Consider the following 16,305-nt stretch of genomic DNA (forward strand, 5'->3'; position numbering starts at 1 on the left):
GAAAGAGAAGAGAGAGTTCTTCCACCTGGCATTTCCGTCCGGAAGGCCCACCTCGCTTGTCCATCCTCGCCCTTGTTTCATCTCTTCCAAAACACACCAAGTTATTGCACTTCCAAAAAAAACAAAACAAAACCCCAAACAAACAAACAAAACAATGACAACAGGTTTGTGGTTCGGATCCTTCCCTCGTTCGGCAACCCCCATAGCCCTCATTTCCCCCCCACCCCACCCGCAAACCCCGGTCTCCACTCCACTCTCCTTCTGCGCTTTCCACCCATCCCCTTAATGGCTTCTGTTTCAACTTTAAAATTAAATTAAAAAAAAAAAATAAAGTTGCTAGAATTCTACAAAAGTTTTCGTTAAGAGGCTTAAAAATGAATTGCGGTATTTTTTTTTCTTCTTCTTTACATGAGGTTCTCGCCGGGGAAGGGGGGGGGGAGAAAGGGGGACCGCCCGTGTGGAAGCATCCTTGGTAGTTTCTCCCCCCACCCCCCCAAATTCCTGTCTTTCCATCTCCTTTCGGGTCCCACCCACCCCGTTACCTTCCATCCCTGGTTTTTAAAAAACCTTTCCAGCTGGCTAAGGAGGAGAAAAAGCAACACCCCCCCACCAAGTCCAGCGGGGTGTGGGGGTTTTGGGGGGAGAGCAAAAAGAGAGACACAGAGAGAGAGAGAGAGAGAGAGAGATCAGGAATGGCTGTCGAACAAGGCCAATGGAACAAAACGAACAAAAAAAAAGACAAAAAAAAAAAAACCCCGTGACTTTGGACACCCGTGAAAAGTCCTCGCCAACTGACAGAGAACGCAATCAGTTCTCACCAGCCGGCGGCAGGATGAAACCACAAAGCGAAGGTCGGTGGGGAGGACAACGGGCGCTCGGGAAGAACAAAAAGTCCAGTGGCAATTCCCAAGGGGCTGCGTGCAGGACAGGCGCGCCCCCCCCACCCCACCCCACCCCGGCCACAGTCCGAAGGCGGTTTAAAAGCTGAACTGAAGGCGGAGAGACGAAAAGACGTTAAGTTGCGAGGTGGTGGTGGTGGTGGTGGGTCTTTCGGCCATGCATCAGCGCTCATCCAGATATGGTGGTGGTGGGGTTTTCAGTAAAATGAAGGTTTTTTTTTTCTCTTAACTTGGAATAATCGGGAAGTCGAAGGATGATTCAGAGGACAAGATGGAGGGCTGGGCGGGCGGGAGGGTGGGGGGGGGGATAAGATACCCCCCCCAACCCGTCCCGTTATCTGAGTAAGCACCGAGGAATTCAAGCTTTGCCACGTGGAGGTGATGCGGCGGCCCCGCCGGCGGTCAGCAGGCGGAGGCGAGGCCGTTCTTGTACAGGCGAGGCACTTTCCTCTTGGGTCCTCCCCCGTTGTCGTCTTCCTCCTCCTCCTCCTCTTCGTCGTCTTCCGAGGACGAGCTGTCCAGCGTCAGATCCACCACGTCGGCTGGGATCTTGCCGTTCTCCAGGCTGGGGGCAGGCGGGGGCGCCCCGTTGACGTCGGACGTGCCCCCTGGGAAGGGGCGAGAAGGAAGCCAACGTTGATACAGGCAGTCCTCAACTTACAACCCTCTCGCTTAGTGACCGTTCACTCGGTCAAAAGCGACCGATGACCTTTTTTCACACTTAATGACCGTCCCAGAGTCCCCGGGGCCATGTGATCAAAATTCAGATACTCGGCAACTGGTTTGTATTTATGACGGCCACCACGTCCCTGGGGGGGGGGGTCTGACAAACAAAGCCAGTGGGGTAAGCCAGATTCACTTAATGACCGTATTGCTAACTTAATCAATGCGGCTACTCACTGAACGACTGGGGCAAGCAAGATCGTTAAGATGGGGCAAAATTCACTTAACAAATGTCTTCACTTAGCGACAGAAATTTTGGGCTCACCTGCGGTTGTAAATCGAGGACTATCTTGCCCACTTTAAGATGGGTGGACTTCAATTCCCAGAATTCTGGGAGTTGAAGTCCAGCCGTCCGAACACCACGGCTGGCTGAGGAATTCTGGGAGTTGAAGTCCAGCCATCTTAAACTGGCCAAACTTGAGGAACACTGGCTTACACGCTAGTGTAAAAGAGACTGGTCCACTGCACACATTATTTAAAAAAAAACAACACACTAGCCCAGTGGTTCTCAACCTTTTTAATGCCGCGACCCCCAACCGGTCGTAAGTCGAGGACTACTCAACCGGTCGTAAGTCGAGGACTACTCAACTGGTGCAGCACCATTTGCAGAATGGGACTTTTGGCGGGCTCAGCAGGGCAGAGACAGCCTGGACAATTCCTATTGGCTTTTGAAAGCCAATAGAATTAGACTCTATTCAAGAGAGTCTATTCTATTGGCTTTCAAAAGCCAATAGAATAAAATGGAGTAGCACAGCTAAGGAAAAGGGGAAAAAAATGGCGGACTGCGTTGTTTGGCGACCCCCGTGAAATGGTCGTTCGACCCCAAATGGGGTCCCGACCCACAGGTTGAGAACCGCTGCACTAGCCTAACATTATAACTGACAAACCTCAGAGGGATGAGTTCACACAACAAGCTCCCTGGCTTAGTGGTGATGCCTGGTGACACCCAAAGGCGGTTATCCTCAAGTGGTTTAAATCTGATTTAAAGCGTTGCTCTGCTTTTTTTTCCTACAAAACTATGGGATAGCCCTGTTGCTCTTTGTTGCTTCCAAACTTCTCTCAAGTGTCCATCTCGGTTTCTCCCCCAAAAAAGTGATTCAGACAATCCTTGATAAGACTGGCAGCGTAACTTGGCAGACTAGAACCTAGAACCGTGGTGGTGAACCTATGGCACGGGTGCCAGAGGCGGCACTCAGAGCCCTCTCTGTGGGCACACGCTCCATCGCCCCAGTCCTAGGCCTTCAGCTGGGTTTTATAAACCTTTTTTGCTTTAGGCCTCCGCCGCCGTGTGCAAAAAAAAAAAAAAAAAGTTCAATCAGTCAATTTCAACCTCATGGGGAAAAAAAAGTTCTTGCAAAGTTGGAATTGATGGATTGAACGTTTTAGTCCCACCTAGAAGATGACTTGTTTAGTGACCTTTCCTGACTCTTTACTTCTCCACAACATTACAATTTGAGTTTGCTGTTATTTTGGCTTACTAAGTGAAATCTCGCTTTTAGGGACCTCCAAAGACCCAATGGAAAACAGGAAAAAGTAGCAAGAACTCCAAAAGTTTTTTTTTTTTTTTTCTGGAGTCAAGAAGCAACGGATGGAAACTAATCAAGGAGAGAAGCAACCTAGAACTAAGGAGAAACTTCCTGACAGTCAGAACATTTAACCAGTGGAACAACCTGCCTCCAGAAGCTGTGAATGCTCCAACACTGGAAGTTTTTAAGAAGAGACTGGACAGACATTTGTCTCAAATGGGATAGGGTTTCCTGCCTGATCAGAGGGTTGGACTAAATGACCTCCAAGATCCTTTCCTATTTATTTATTTATTTATTTATTATTATGGATCATCGCACAGTCAGCCAGATGTTCAGACTGGATTTGGCATTTTGTCTACCTATCGAGTCCTTACCCAGGACCTGGGATAGGCCGATGTGGATGTTTGATGGTATTACAGGTATCGTCGCAGGATGGAAGCAGTTCCTAATAAGGCCGCCTTTTGCAATTGACTAATAGCGAATTTGTCAATGCCAATGGTGTTCAAGTGGTGCTCCAGTTGTTTTGGGATTGCACCCAAGGAGCCTATCACTATTGGTACTACTCTTGCTTGCTTTTGCCACAGTCTTTCTATTTCTATTTGTAGGTCTTTGTATTTTGTTATCTTCTCCAGTTCTTTCTTGTCTATTCTGCTGTCTCCAGGCACTGCCACGTCCACTATCCAGACTTTCATTATTATTATTATTATTATTATTATTATTATTATTATTATTATTATTATTGGACTTACTTAGGGGTGTTGTGGAAACTCTCTGGGGTGGAAGTAAAAATGGGACGCAGCTCCCAATTTTACCTGCTTGGAGAAACATCCTTAAATTACCACTATTTGTGGATTAAGATAGGCAGTAACACCAAAACTGAAACCCTTGACCCACCACAATCTCATCCCCATGTCTCTGTGAAGTTCTCACAACCAGAAACACAACCAAGAACTCTGAAACCTCTTCCTCATCTCAGCTTGAAGTACAATGGAAGTCACCCATCCATCTATCCTTCCACCCATCCCTTCTTGTCCCTTCATCCATCCATCCACCACCCACCCACCCCTTCCTGTCCCTTCATCCATCCACCCATCCATCCTTCCACCCATCCATCCATCCTTACATCATCCCTTCCTGTCCCACCTATCCACCCATGCCTTCCTGTCCCTTCATTCATTCATACTTCCACCCATGCCTTCCTGTCCCTTCATCCACCCACCCGCCCATCCATCCATCCATCCATCCATCCCTCCATCCCTTCCTGTCCCTTCAACCACCCACCCACTCATCTTCATCCATCCATCCTCCATCCATCTATCCATCCATCCATCCATCCATCCATCCATCCATCCATCCATCCACCCCTTCCTGTCCCTTCATCCATCTACCCATCCATCCAACTTCATCCATCCATCCATCCATCCATCCATCCATCCACCCACCCACACACCATCCATCCATCCTCCACTTCTTCTGCAGATAGAATAAAAGAGTTGGAAGGGACCTTGGAGGTCTAGTCCAGCTCCTTGCTCAAACAGTCAAGCCTACACCATTTCAGACAAGTGGCTGTCCAGTATCTTCTTAAAAACCTCCAGTGATGGAGCGCCCACAACTTCTGAAGGCAGGTTGTTCCAGTGATTAATTGTTCAGTAATTGTTAGAAGGTGGATGCAAATGCCCATGGTACCAAGGACATAGTGTCAAGCTTGACGTGCACACACTATATTGCCACCCTTACTGCTTCTTAGCTTGCCAACACACTAGAGGGGGAGGGGAGGAGAAAAATGGAATGCAGACTCCAGACAACAAGAAATCTAACCATGTGAACCAAGGACGTTTCCGCAGGTGTTTACCAACCCACAGAGACACTTTCTCATAACAAGCTTTTGACACTTGGTTGGATAATGCACGAACACGGGGAGGGAGAATTGTATGTTTTGATTATGGCGGGAATAACCAGAGCATGTTTCGCTTTCAACTGTGTCAAAATGATGTACTCAATAAAGTTTGGCATAAAGAGATCGGATCATCTCGTTGGTGCTCACTTGGTTGGGCATGTTAGTGGGAACCTTGACGCATAGGTTTGGACAAGACCACACAAGTTGGAATCAACTAGAGGAGATGACTTTGGTGGTCCTTTGGCCTTCCAGGTTTGCGTAGAGTCCACAGCCACCATGACTTTTTAAGACCTACCCGTGGATCCGCCCACGACGAGTATCGGACACTGAGGGCTGTAGCTCCTCTCCTTCTCGGCTTTGATCGGGCGCCAGGAGCCGTCCACCAAATATTCGATCTCATCGGCATCCTCACATTCCTTTAAGATCTTCGACAGGAGCCTACGGGGGGATGGAGAACCCAACTGGTGATTTCAGACTCCGGAAACTCCAGGGCCGTGTTCTACCTTCCCGGGAATGGCTTCCATCTCAGAGGGGTTTCAGGAAATGGTCAGGACCATACCTGAAGGCAGAGAGATCACCAAACCCCAGGCTCACCAGATACCAGGGCATCCGATTGCCGCTCCAACCAAAACCAGGAGCCAACTTCATTTGAATCGGTCATTACAATTTCAAATTCCTGCAGAGGAATACTAAAGATCTTGGGAGAACGTCAAGGGACAGATGTGGCAATTCCCCAGGGCACCGGTCCCCGACCTTTCTGGCTCCAGGGACCGGTTTTGGAAGAAAAAATGTTCTTCCGTGGACCGGGGGGGAAGGAGAACGGTTTTCCGTGCGCAACCTAGCTCCTGTGCATGCGTAAATGAAGCTTCGTTCACTCACCCACCGCTTACATGGACCAATTCCTAACAGGCCACAGACTAGTACCAGTCCGCAGACGGGAGGTTGAGGACCCCTGCTCTAGGTGGGCTTTTTTGGGAAGGGAAAATAGCCAGAAAGGACTATTACATGACTCTATTATGAAGATTTTGTCTCCTCGCCAATGAGGTGATCCTAAAGTGGGTTGGGAAGACACGTGGCTTGCTGTGTTAATGTTGGTGGGAATGTTCTTGAGGGCTCCTGGGCTGTTGTTGACGGTTTAATGTCTTGAGTTGGTAGTTATCAATTCCTGGTAAACTATACCCCAACCAAGAAATTACAGGCTCAGACAAAACAGCAAACAACAGCCTAATCATGAAGCTACCAATAACACCCCCACCAACAGTGACAGGTTCAGCTACTTGTATATAATAGAGAGCAACCCCCCCTTCCTTCTAGCACTGATAACGTTATCTAGTTGGGTCATGAAACGTCTGCCAGAAAACCATCAAGCTCAGAGAGCACCAAGGACCCCACAGTCCTCCTCCTCCTCCTCCCTTCTAGCACTGATGATGTTACCTAATTGGGTCATGAGACGTCTGCCAGAAAACCATCAAGCTCAGAGAGCACCAAGGACCACGGTCCTCCTCCACACACCCGTCCCTTGTAGCACTGATAATGTTACTGTCAACGCTGCAAATATTGTATATTCTTGCTTTTGACAATATGCAGAACTGTCTGGTATTTATGGGGTTAATACAGAGCAGGAGGGGGGTTGGGGGTAAAGCCCGGGAAAGAAAGAGGAAGGAAACCTTTGACCTTCAGACTAATTGGATAATGTGATATATGACAGACTAATTTAGGGAGGGAACATGCTGATAGTTGAACTGCTCAGAGGAAGTGAACTTAGTTCTTAGCATCCCTCCGTTATGCCTGTGCCGACATTTTGCAACAATAAAAGACTTTTAGGAAAATAATTGCCTGGAAGTTCTTTGAAGTGTTTCATTAGCCGGAACCATAACAGTTACCTAATTGGATCATGAAATGTCTGCCAGAAAACCACCCAGCTCAGAGAGCACCAAAGACCCCACGGTCCTCCCCCCTCCCCCTCCTCCACAACCCCACTTCACAGAAAACGACTAAGCTCAGAGAGCACCAAGGACCCCATAGTCCTCTTCCTTTCCTCCACAAATCCCACTCCATTCTAGGACTCATGATGTTACCTAGCTGGGTCGTGAAACGTCTGCCAGAAAACCACCCAGCTCAGACAGCAATAGGGACTGCTATGTTTCTCGGCTCTCCTGGGGTGTCCTGCAAAGGGGTGACCTGCTTTGTGCTGGCAAGTAACTGACTCAACTAACCCATCGATCATCAGCTGATCATACGTGGCTGGTTTGTCACACACCGGACACATCCAGGTGGGTTTCTTCTCGTTCATCTGCAGGTAGAAAACCGCATCGAAGCACTGCAGGTGGGCACACGTTTCCGCCCGACACGGGACCGACAGGCGCATCTTTACCAGCTGGGGAAGAGGGGAAAAAAAAAACCCGCATGAAAGCCACAGGCAAAAAAAAAAATGGATCTAGAATAGATCCTGAACAAATATAGAACCACAGAGTTTGGAGGCATCTTCAAGGTCTTCCAGTCCAAACCCTTGCTCAAGCAGGAGACCCTAGACCAGAGTTCCCCAATGTTTCCAGCTTTGCAGACTGGTGGTGGTGGGGAAACCCCTCATGGCCGATTAGTGGGCCATGGCCCATGGGTTGGGGACTCCTGCCCTGTACCATTCTGGACAAGTGGCTGTCCAGTCTCTTCTTAAAAACTTCCAGTGATGGAGCACCCACAATATCTAGAGGCAAGCTGTTCCATTGGTTGGTGGGTGGGTGGTGGAAGGGAGGGACATTAATTGCAGGGAGGCAGGGATGGATGCAGTGCTGGTTGGTTGGTTGGTTGATTGGTTGGTTGGAGGGATGGATGGATGGATGGATGGGTGGAGAGTTGTTTGGCTGGTTGGAGGGAGGGAGGAATGGATGGGAGAATTGGTTGGTTGGAGGGATGGGTGAAGGTTGGTTGGAGGGGGGAGGGATGGATGGATGGATGGATAGATGGATGGATGGAGAGTTGGTTAGTTGGAGGAAATGAGGGAGGGAGGGATGGGTGGGTGAAGGTTGGTTGATTGGTTGGAGCGAGGGAGGAATGGATATATGGATGGATGGAGAGTTGGTTGGTTGGTTGTTTGGTTGGAGGGAGGAAGGGAGGGATGGATAGATGGATGGATGGATGGATGGTTGGTTGGTTGGTTGGAGGGATGGAGAGAGGGTGGATGGAAGGGTGGAGAATTGGTTGGAGGAAGGGATGGATTGATAGATGGATGGAGAGTAGGTTGGAGGGAGGAAGGGAGGGATGGGTGGAGGTTGGGAGGGAAGGAGAGAGGGAGAAAGCAAGGGATGGATGGATGGGTGGAGAGTTGGTTGGAAGGAGAGAGGGGTAGTTGGAGAGTTGGTTGGTTGGAGGGATGGAAGGAGGGAGGGAGGAATGGATGGGAGAATTGGTTGGTTGGAGGGATGGGTGGAGAATTGGTTGGTTGGAGGGGGGAGGGAGGAATGGATGGATGGATGGAGAGTTGGTTAGTTGAAGAAAATGAGGGCGGGAGGGATGGATGGGTGAAGGTTGGTTGATTGGTTGGAGCAAGGGAGGAATGGATAGATGGATGGATGGAGAGTTGGTTGGTTGGAGGGAGGGAGGGAGGGAGGGAGGGAGGGATGGATGGAAAGTTGGTTGGTTGGTTGGAGTGAGGGAGGGAGGAAGGGATGGATGGATGGATGGATGGTTGGCTGGAGGGTGGATGGAAGGGTGGAGAATTGGTTGGAGGAAGGAATGGATGGATGGATGGGTGGGTGGAGAGTTGGTTGGAGGGAGGGAGGGATGGGTGGAGGTTGGGAGGGAGAGAGAGGGGTAGTTGGAGAGTTGGTTGGTTGGAGGGACGGAAGGAGGGAGGGAGGGAGGAAGGGATGGGAGAATTGGTTGGTTGGTTGGAGGGAGGGAGGGTGGATGGATGGAAGGAAGTGGAGAATTGGTTGGTTGGAGGAAGGAATGGATGGATGGAGAGTTGGCTAGTTGGAGGGAGGGAGGGAGGGAAGGGTAGAGGTTGGGAGGGATGGAGAGAGAGAAAGCAAGGGATGGATGGATGGATGGAGAGTTGGTTGGAGGGAGAGAGGGATAGTTGGAGAGTTGGTTGGTTGGAGGGACGAAAGGAGGGAGGGAGGAATAGATGGGAGAATTGGTTGGTTGGTTGGTTGGAGGGATGGATGGAGAGTTGGTTAGTTGGAGGAAATGAGGGAGGGAGGGATAGATGGGTGAAGGTTGGTTGGTTGGTTGGAGTGAGGGAGGAAGGGATGGAGGGAGTGAGAGGTGGATGGATGGATGGATGGATGGATGGATGGGTGAAGAGTTGGAGGGAGGGATGGAAGGAGGGAGGGAGGAATGGATGGAGAATTGGTTGGTTGGTTGGTGGGATGGAGGGAGAGTTGGTTAGTTGGTTGGTTGGTTGACTGGACAGATGGACGGACGGTTGGTTGATTGGACAGACGGACAGAGGGAGGGATGTGCTTCCACAAGGGGGAGAAAAGGGATACTTGGCCCTCCAGCCAGTAAGTTGGAGCAGAAGTTTAAAAAGCGGTTAAGAAACTCAGAGGCTGGATTCAGAGGCTCAAAAGTGTCATGGCAGCCTCTGACCACCCACCAAAACAGGTTCCCACTGACCAGACGCCTATGGCTGTCGGCTGGCAGATGCACCCTTGAGTTTTCTCTATCCAGAAGGGTCTTTCGTTGAAGTTCTGCTTTGCAGCACACAATGCTTACCGGGCATATTAAAGAGACTCGGACGCCGGTGGTAGCAATCTCACTCTCTGGATCTAGCCGCAACTTCTCTTTGACTGCAGGGTTGGGGAAGGGGGGGTTGAGGGGTGTGGAGGACGAAGACAGCATCAGAACCAAGAATCAGAGACTGCTGAGGTTTGGCTGCCTCAATTGCCTCAAAGATCTAAGACAGCGGTTCTCAACCTGTGGGTTGGGACCCCATTTGGGGTCGAATGACCATTTCACGGGGGTCGCCAAACAACGCAGTCCGCCATTTCCCCCCCCCTTTTCCTTAGCTGTGCTACTCCCTTTTATTCTATTGGCTAGTATGTTTAAATGTGTGTTGTGTATGTGTACACTTGGAGAGCAAGCAACTAAATTTCAATTTTAATGGGTGCCATTGTGCCCACAGTAAAAAATGACAATAAAGGTTATGTGTTGTGCTGTGCTGTATTGTACTGAGAGAGAGAGAGAGAGAGAGAGAGAGAGAGAGAGAGAGAGAGAGAGAGAGAGAGAGAGAGAGAGAGAGAGAGAGAGACGGAATGAGAATTGAACCAACTCACCGAGGGCCTTGCACAATTCAGGGTGTTTAATGCCGATGGTTTTTAATCGCTGCAACAACTCTGCCGATGTGGTCTGTTTCACCAGGAAGAGGCCCACCGAGTAGCTCTGTAAAGAACAGGGAGAACAAAAAGTGTGTACCGCCCTAAGCACAATTCTCTAAAATACAGGGGAGTCCTTGACTTACGACCACAACTGTGACCAGAATTTATGTGGATCAGTAAGAAATTCGTTAAATGGGTTTCGCCCCATTTTTTTTATGGCTTTTCTTGCCACGTTCGTCAAGCGAATCACCGTGGTTCAATTGGGAACCCGGGTTGTTAAGTGAATCTGGCTTCACCACTGAGGTTTCATGGCCCAACTAGGTAACATCATCAGTGCTAGAAGGGGATGGGGGAGGAGGAGGAGGAGCACAGTGACTGTGGGGTCCTTGGCGCTCTCTGAACTTGTTGACTTTCTTACAGATGTTTCATGGCCCAACTAGGTAACATCATCAGGGCTAGAAGGGGATGGGGGAGCAGGAGCAGGAGGAGGAGGAGGAGGAGAAGCACAGTGACTGTGGGGTCCTTGGTGCTCTCTGAACTTGTTGACTTTCTTGCAGATGTTCCATGGCCCAACTGGGTAACATCATCAGGGCTAGAAGGGGATGGAGGAGGAGGAGGAGGAGGAGGAGGAGGAGGAGGAGGAGGAGGAGGAGGAGGAGGAGAAGAAGAAGAACAATGGCTGTGGGGTCCTTGGTGCTCTCTGAACTTGTTGACTTCCTTGCAGATGTTCCATGACCCAACTGGGTAACATCATCAGGGCTAGTGTCACTCTAAAAGAAGTCCCTCGCCATGGCTGCAACGCCCAGCGGAACACATCACAGGTACCAGAAAACCAGCAAGGTCCGCCTCTCCCAGGCCCGAGGCGGTGTCAAAGACATTTGGAAAAGCGAATCCCCGCCCCACCCTGGGCCAGTTGCTCCAACCCCTGAAAGGCAGGCGAGGCCTGCTGGTGCCGAAAGCAGGGAAAAAACCAGAGGCGATGGCTGCTGGCTTCCCCTCCCCCTGCCCCTCCCTCCTGCCAGCCGGCACGATACTCACCTTCCCGTAATTGCCCCAGATGATGGTGATGCGGTTGGTGGCGGAAGACAGGTACATGAGATGAGTAAGGTTGATGGGACGACAAGGCCTCTTCGGCTCCACCCCGGGCTTGTTGGAAGGGTAATAGCCCTGGAAAGAGAGAGAAAGAGAGAGAGAAAGGAGCTGTCAGAAGAGCACTGAAGAATCTGCTCTCCGTTGGTTGAGGATGATGAAGCCACATCTCAACGATGGGAAGACTGACGTCAGACGCCGTAAAGCAGGGGTCCCCTATTTCTGGGCTGGTGGCCCAGAGCGAAAGGGCCCGAGAGGCAGGCACCTTTAAGGGCACAAACGCAAAGCGAACAGGGCCGCAAGCGTGCGTGGGCCACAAACAGGGCCGCGAGCACCCATGCAACGCTCGAGCCCGCGCAACACTCACGGTGACACGAGCACCCACGTGACGCTCAAAATAGCACCTGAGTGACACTTGTGGCGATACTGTGCCCGCGCGATACACCGACGCTAGTTCCTGCACACCGCTTACGCTGACGCTAGTGCCTGCGTGATGCTTACGCTGACGCTAGTGCCTACGTGATGCTTATGCCGACGCTAGTGCCTGCGTGATACTTATGACGCTACTGCCTGTGTGATGCTTACGCCGACACTAGTGCCTGCGTGATGCTTATGATGATGCTAGTGCCTGTGTGATCCTTACGACGCTAGTGCCTGTGTGACGCTTATGCCGACGCTAGTGCCTACGTGATACTTACGTCAACGCTAGTGCCTGCGTGATGCTTATGACGATGCTAGTGCCTGTGTGACGCTTACGACGCTAGTGCCTGTGTGACGCTTATGCCGACGCTAGTGCTTGTGTGATGCTTACGCCGATGCTAGTGCCTGCGTGATGCTTATGACGCTAGTGCCTGTGTGACGCTTACGACGCTAGTGCCTGTGTGACGCTTATGCCGACGCTAGTGCCTGTGTGATGCTTACGCCGATGCTAGTTCCTGCACGACGCTTACGCCGACGCTAGTGCCTGCGTAATGCTTACACCAACGCCAGTGCCTGTGCAATGCTTACGTCGACGCTAGTGCCTGTGTGATGCTTGCGGCGATGCTAGCCCTCACACGAGGCTCATGTGACAGTAACGCAAGTGGGGAGATTGACTGCGCGCACACAAGTGTGTGCTCTGGCCCACTACTGGGCCGCTACCCACAGGTTGGAGACCCCTGCCACAAGGAAAACCGCATGGTGCCAGAGGACTGTCAAGCAGGGGGAAATCAGAACGTCCAGGCCGTTCAAAGTAAATATCACCGTTTATTGCAAACTTAAACTCTCTACAATAGAGGTCCTCAACCCCCGGGCCACGGCCCATTACCGGGCCCTAGATTATTTGCAACTGGGCCACGCAAGCAGAGGGCCGGTGTGCATGCACAAGCACCGCTTGACTTGCGTGAGAGGCAGGCCTACGCTCGCACCTTGCACATTGCAGCTCACGTGGCTGAGGAGGGAGAGGGAAACCAGGCCGCGTGAGTGGCAGGCTGGCATGCACGCAGTTCATCAAGTAAAGCTGCATGCGCGTGGACGCCAGCCCACCACTTGCGTGAGTCGAGCTGCGTGCGCACACAGACCGACTACTCACACAGCCCTGTTCCCCTCTCACCCCAGCAGGCCGCTAAGCTGCAAAGATTGGGGACCACTGCTCTACAAGAATCTGAACTACTAACAGTCAAAGCAAATTGGCAGTAGATAAGAGCCAATGGAATTCAAGGTTGGCTGGCCTTAGATCCCTTGTGGGCACAAAGGGATTCCAGACTCATGACATGTTTGACCCCTCCATTCCTTGGGTTCAGCCTGGTCATCTCCTACAAGGACCCTCCAACCTACACAGCTTGCAGTCCTCAGGACAAGCTCTGTGGGTACGAGAAGTCCTTGACTTACGACCACAATTGAGCCCCACATTTCCCTCGCTAAGCCAGACAATTGCTAAGTGAATTTGGCTCCATTTTATGAACTATTTGCCAGACCTGTTAAGCTAGTGGTTCTCAACCATTTTAATGCCATGACCCCCAACTGGTCATAAGTCGAGGACTACTCAACCGGTTGTAAGTCGAGGACTACTCAACTTTGCAGAATGGGACTTTTGGCAGGCTCAGCAGGGCAGAGACAGCCTGGACAATTCCTATTGGCTTTTGAAAGCTAATAGAATTAGACTTTATTCAAGAGAGTCTATTCTATTGGCTTTCAAAAGCCAATAGAATAAAAGGGAGTAGCACAGCTAAGGAAAAGGGGGGGGAATGGCAGACTGCGTTGTTTGGTGACCCCCGTGAAATGGTCGTTCGACCCCAAATGGGGTCCCGACCCACAGGTGGAGAACCACTGTGTTAAGCGAATCACTGCAGTTAAATTAGTAACATCACAGTTGTGAGTCTAGCTTCCCAACTTTGCTTGTCGGAAGGTTATAAACAGGTGGTCACATGACCCCAGGGCACTGCGACCGTCATAAATACACGCCAGTTGCCAAGTGTCTGAATTTTGATCACGTGACCACAGGAACGGCACAACGGTCGTAAGTGTGAAAATTGGTCATAAATCACTTTTTTTCAGTGCTGTTGTAATTTCGGTCACTAAGTGAATGGCGTTAAGTTGAGGACTAGCAGGTTGGGCAAAGGGAGATGGGTCTGGCTGCCTGTCAAAGCTAAGCCCGGCTGAAACAGACGTGCTCCACCGATTCTCCTGGTGAACGTCCAAGGATGACTTACCGGAACCGAACAATAACTGTGGTTGACTTTCACGGCGATATTTGGGGGGTATTGATCTTCCTGAGGACAGCTGGTGTCTGTGTAGCAGATTCTGAGAAAGGAAGAGATGGGAGAGAACCATAAACATTAGGAATACGTATACGCATACATGTTATGTGTACGGTATATGGGCGGGAAGTCTTCAGCTTACGAGCACCGTTGAGCCCCAATGTTCTGTTGCTAAGTGAGACATTTGCTAAGTACGTTTTGCCCCACTTTACGACTTTCCTTGCCACAGTTGTTCAGGGAATCACTGCAGTTCTTAAATTAATGGCACGGTGGTTAAGTGTATCTGGCCTTCTCTTTTAACGACAAACACACAAAACGCATTCCTTTCGCAAAGCTTGGGAGGCTGTTTGCCGAGGATCTCAACTCACGCCCCGGCCTTGTTTAAATCCCTTCCCCCTCCACCCCATCCTTGTTTTTTTTTTGGGGGGGGGGAAGAGGGCTAATTGGCACCTTAGCTTACCTGAGGACGACCTGGACTGATCTCACGCCCGGCTGCAACTCCCTGTCAAAACGACAAGAGCACACAAGTCAACAAGACCAGAAAAACCACAGACGATTTAGGCAGATGGAAAACAAAAAAAACACAAAACAAGTCACCAAAGAAGCAGGCAACTGACTTAATAATAATAATAATAGTAAAGTTGGAAGGGACCTTGGAAGTCATCTAGTCCAACCCCCTGCTCAGGCAGGAAACCCTATACCAGTGGTTCTCAACCTGTGGGTCGGGACCCCATTTGGGGTCGAACGACCATTTCACGGGGGTCGCCAAACAACGCAGTCCGCCATTTTTTTCCCCTTCCCCTTAGCTGTGCTACTCCCTTTTATTCTATTGGCTTTTGAAAGCCAATAGAATAGACTCTCTTGAATAGAGTCTAACTCTATTGGCTTTCAAAAGCCAACAGGAATTGTCCAGGCTGTCTCTGCCCTGCTGAGCCCACCAAAAGTCCCATTCTGCAAATGGTGCTGCACCAGATGAGTAGTCCTTGACTTACGACTGGTTGAGTAGTCCTCGACTTACGACCGGTAGGGGGTCGCGGCATTAAAAAGGTTGAGAACCACTGCCCTATTCCATTTTGGATTTAGGTTCTCTTGAACTGACAACTCTTCAGTCGTGGCCTCGGTCCCGGATCAGAGGCCTCCCCCCCCTCCTCTGCGGAAGGACAGATGAACCGTCGCCCCAAAACCTGTAATTTGGAGGCTGTGTAATTAACTCAAACAGGTTTGGACAGAAGAAAGAACTGAGCTGGCCCTAAAGTGACTCATAAGACAGACAGTCGGCTGGCCCGCAACAAAAGCCCGAAGGAGACTCAAATAGGGGAGAGATTGCACTCTGGCATCCACAAAACTGTTCCCCCCCCCCTTTTTTTTTTTTTAAGTTTTATTATTTTGGTTAGAAAAAATGTTAGAGAAACATATAGACTATAAACCTGATTTTTTTTTTTTGAACTAGGTATAATGCCAGAAAAGCTTGATAAGCAAAGTACGTGTTTGATCCTACATGTGATAACAGCGGCGAGAATTATATCTGCACAATATTGGGAGAAGGAAGAAATACCACTAGGAGAAGAAATAATCAAAAATAACATTAGACTGTTCGGAAATGGGACAGACTTACTTTAAGGCTGAAAGAAAAAAAGAAGAAAAAGAATATTTTCAAACTTGGGACCTATTTTATCAATGGTTAGAGCAGTGGTTCTCAACCTGTGGGTCAGGACCCCATTTGGGGCCGAACGACCATTTCACGGGGGTGGCCAAACAACGCAGTCCGCCATTTTTCCCCCCTTTTCCTTAGCTGTGCTACTCCCTTTTATTCTATCGGCTTTTGAAAGCCAATAGAATGGACTCTCTTGAATAGAGTCTAATTCTATTGGCTTTCAAAAGCCAATAGGAATTGTCCAGGCTGTCTCTGCCCTGCTGAGCCCGCCAAAAGTCCCATTCTGCAAACGGTGCTGCACCAGTTGAGTAGTCCTCGACTTACGACCGGTTGAGTACTCCTCGACTTACGACCGGTTGGGGGTCGCGGCATTAAAAAGGTTGAGAACCACTGGGTTAGAGAAAAGATTTAGGGATTAGACATTGAATTTGTATTAGTGAATCAGATGCTCAGACGACACG

General features: G+C 50.1%; 1 protein-coding gene across 2 annotated transcripts in view; it reads right to left on the bottom strand.

The window, feature by feature from the left end:
- Window positions 1-1,223: 1,223 nt before the first annotated feature.
- The window catches only part of PIAS4 (protein inhibitor of activated STAT 4), a 53,585-nt gene continuing 38,503 nt past the window's right edge, over window positions 1,224-16,305 (bottom strand). For both annotated transcript variants that reach the window (XM_039337193.1, XM_039337194.1), the window contains exons 4-11: window positions 14,651-14,692; window positions 14,143-14,233; window positions 11,402-11,530; window positions 10,322-10,427; window positions 9,762-9,835; window positions 7,262-7,422; window positions 5,341-5,483; window positions 1,224-1,507 (exon numbers count right to left, since the gene is read on the bottom strand). In XM_039337193.1, coding sequence (XP_039193127.1) covers window positions 1,302-1,507; window positions 5,341-5,483; window positions 7,262-7,422; window positions 9,762-9,835; window positions 10,322-10,427; window positions 11,402-11,530; window positions 14,143-14,233; window positions 14,651-14,692 — 952 coding nt within the window. In that variant the 3' untranslated portion in view covers window positions 1,224-1,301. The remainder of the gene's footprint in view (window positions 1,508-5,340; window positions 5,484-7,261; window positions 7,423-9,761; window positions 9,836-10,321; window positions 10,428-11,401; window positions 11,531-14,142; window positions 14,234-14,650; window positions 14,693-16,305) is intronic.

The sequence above is a fragment of the Crotalus tigris genome, unplaced genomic scaffold (genome assembly GCF_016545835.1).
Source record: "Crotalus tigris isolate CLP2741 ecotype Arizona unplaced genomic scaffold, ASM1654583v1 scf7180000017668.6805642782:7212621, whole genome shotgun sequence".
Classification (NCBI taxonomy): Eukaryota; Metazoa; Chordata; class Lepidosauria; order Squamata; family Viperidae; genus Crotalus; species Crotalus tigris.